Source organism: Triticum aestivum, chromosome 7A (genome assembly GCF_018294505.1).
Source record: "Triticum aestivum cultivar Chinese Spring chromosome 7A, IWGSC CS RefSeq v2.1, whole genome shotgun sequence".
NCBI lineage: Eukaryota > Viridiplantae > Streptophyta > Magnoliopsida > Poales > Poaceae > Triticum > Triticum aestivum.
In genome coordinates this window covers 55,893,689-55,896,849 of record NC_057812.1, presented here as the reverse complement: position 1 = coordinate 55,896,849, position 3,161 = coordinate 55,893,689, and the positions used below count along the sequence as shown (strand labels likewise).

The following is a 3,161-nucleotide window of genomic DNA, read 5'->3' as shown; positions in this document are numbered from 1 at the left end:
TTGGATTGGGGTTTTTTTGGACAGAGCGGGGGCGGTGGTGGCCGGACTTGTCAGGTGGACGCGCCGGACTTGCCCGGGCCGCCTTGTGCCGGACAGCCCGGACGTTTAAGGCCGGTTTGAAACGTCTGAGTGAGTCGCTTTTTTGTGACCGACATGTGATCGGACGGTCTGCCTGAATGTTTGAGGACGGATTGAGGCGCCGGCTCTAGATGCTCTCGTACCATAAACTAGAACATGTTTGCGAGACCTACATTTGCCCGTATACTGTGACCCGGACATTGTCATGCCATCCCACGAGTCCACGACTCTGGTTCACGACGCGTTGATGGCAAGCAGCAGGGAGTCCAAACAAACCTACTCACTATACGTAGCTCGATGCAAACAGGCTTGCCATCGAGTCCGGCACTCATCAACAAAGTGAACAAAAGTGCGGCGGTAATACTAGTAAGTTTACTTGAACACCCGGAGGGCTTGGTGCAGCGCCTGCTGGGCTTCGTAGTCCGCCTCTCTGGCTTCGTACTCCGCCAGAATCGCCTTGGCCAGGCGTTCGATAAGACAGGCATCGCCTGATCCATCTGCGTCGAGGTCGCCGTGCAGCGCCTCCACGGCTTCGCACAGCGCCGCTGTGGTTTCCTGCCCCGCCAGTGCGGTCTCACGCGCCGCGAGATGCTCCGGCAGCCACCACGGCTCGGGTGTCGGCAGGTCCCTGCGCGTATCTGGATAGATACAAGAATTTACTCGAGCTAAAACCACGACAAACTAAAACCACGACAAGTATTTTGGAATGGGGGTAGTAATTAAAGGAAACGAAGTAAGCAAGGAACGACCGTTGTTGGCTTTGCTTACCCTGGAGGGTCTTCTTCAACGCCGCCAGCTCGGGCAGGAGATGTTGGTCCGGCCGCAGCAGCTCGGCCGCCGGCCCGGCGAACATATCCATCATCGTCTTCCGCAGCGCCGCCATCGACTCTTGCCTGGCACGCCAGGCCGCGTCTAACTCGGCTTCTTCATCCTGCGTTGCACGCGGGTCCCCCGCCATCGTCCGTTGCACGTCGGACGCAGCGGTTTAGCTAGCTAGCTTGATTCGCTGGTGAGTGAAAGGAGGCGGAGAAGGGGAGGAGCAGTAAATAGAATTGCCCAGCTAGTGCGTCCTTTATTTACCGACGCACGCGTGGCAGAGCCGCGAAGGTGAACGACACATGGCAGAGGATAGTTGAATGCGCGAGGAAGTGAAAAGCTTATGCGAGAAGCTATTGTTCAAGTTAGCAGTGCTACGGCTATAGCTAGCTAGCTAGGGCACGTCGTGCTGCAGCGCCCTCTGCCGAACGCGTGGCCTCATGCCTGCAAGCTAAGAGCAACTCTAGAAGAGTCGTGTACATATCGTTTCGATTGTTATAATAGCCGTTATTACGGTGATTTTGATTGAAAATGTTGTTTAATCGTCATATCAACTGTTTTTATTTTGATTTTGATTGAAAATATTGTTTCAACAGAATCGTCGTCCCGCGATCGAAATAACTTTTTAGGGAACTGAATATCCAGCAAACGTCAAAATTTAGACATGACAAATTGAATATGTTTCATGGCAAATTATGTTTGCCGAGGATGGCATTTTTAGTGGCGAGCATGACAAATTCGACTCAGTTTATTATTATTTTTTTACGAAATTACCGTGTTTTCAAACTAAATTTGTCATCATCGCGTCAATATAAATTGTCATAAAAATGTTAAATCTTTACCAAATATTGATGCCACAAATACTTTAGGATGCACTTTCTTTCTATTGCTGCCCACATGTCCATGCCGTTGCCTTTTCGTGCCACCTCTCCTTGTGGACCGTGGCGATCTGGTCCTGGTTGCCTTTGTTGATACGCTCCCACGCCTCAAAAGATTCGCAAAGGTTGCCTGGCGTAATGAGCTGCACTGCTAAGCTGCCATGCCAAGCAACCTTAAGGTCGCCTGGCGTAATGTTGCCTTTGTTGGCGCGGTCCGATCGTGCTACTACTTCTGCCACGCAACCTTAAGGTGTTCGACGACTTGCCCTGAGGTAAATTTCCCAACCTTTTCTAGTAGAATTAGTTTACCATTTCATAGATTCATGTTGGTGATATAAGATTTGCATTTTGTTGATGGATCTATTGGTAGAGAATTTTCTTTAGATTCATTGTCAATTTCAAACTCAGAGTCTGAGAGTGAAATCATATACGACAAAGAAGACGAGATAATATCGATGGTTGCTTTATGGATAGCGGTAACCGGAACTAAGAGGAAGCATGCGGGATTGCAGGTTGGTCGTGCGGCATTTTTCCAGAACAGAATTGAAGGCAATGAGAAGCTCATGCATGACTACTTTCTGTCGGGTCACACCTTCCCGCGGTACGCATTCTAGCGACGCTTCTGCATGATTGAATGTTTGTTCCAACGAATTGCCGACCACATAGAGCCCAGTGAACCTTTCTTATAACAATGGCGAAATGTGGCCAGTCTATTGAGTTGTTTCCCTTTTTAGAAGGTAATCATGACACTTCAGATAATTGCATATGGCGTCTGCATATGCATTTGATGAGAATCTTCTAGTGGCTGAAGATAGAATCATAAAGTGCACAAAAGTGTTCCCTAAAATTGTATTGAGTGTTTATGGAGAGCAGCATCTGCAAGCACCCAATGTCAAGGACACTACCGGGCTTCTAGCGACTCATGAAGTAAGAGGCTGGCCTGAGATGTTAGAGAGTGTTGGTTGTATGCATTCGAGTTCGAAGAATTGCCCCGCAACTTGGCACATCCAATTCATCGAGCATTGACGTGATCCAACAATAATTTTGGAAGTTGTTGCCTCTGAAGATTTGTGAACACATTTTTTTGGATGTTGCATCAAATCAAGCTCGTGAGCTTCTATATTTAGCATTTGCCAGAGGTGATATAACGTCTTCCATCCACCCAAATATTGGCACCGCTGACATTTTGGCTCCCGCCCCTTCCGTCTCCTCCCACATCCCCACATCACCCCTATTTAGTGCCACATTCGCTACTCGTACCGCCGTTATTTGGGCCCGGTCGCCTCTGCTGATACCCTCCTGGATCTCCCACGCTTCGATGTACCTTTGTAACACCCACAATGCGGCTATATCTCCCACGTGTCGAGGCACGACTTAGAGGCATAGCCG

The 3,161-nt window shown here is 49.1% G+C and overlaps 1 protein-coding gene across 1 annotated transcript; it reads right to left on the bottom strand.

Annotated features, from left to right (window-relative positions):
• Positions 1 to 204: 204 nt before the first annotated feature.
• Positions 205 to 1,092, bottom strand: LOC123155042 (uncharacterized). The gene is made up of 2 exons (XM_044573613.1): positions 847 to 1,092; positions 205 to 716 (listed from the first exon to the last, which is right to left on the bottom strand). Exons 1-2 carry the CDS (start codon positions 1,034 to 1,036, stop codon positions 451 to 453), a joined length of 456 nt encoding a protein of 151 aa, XP_044429548.1. The 5' UTR covers positions 1,037 to 1,092; the 3' UTR covers positions 205 to 450.
• Positions 1,093 to 3,161: the final 2,069 nt, after the last annotated feature.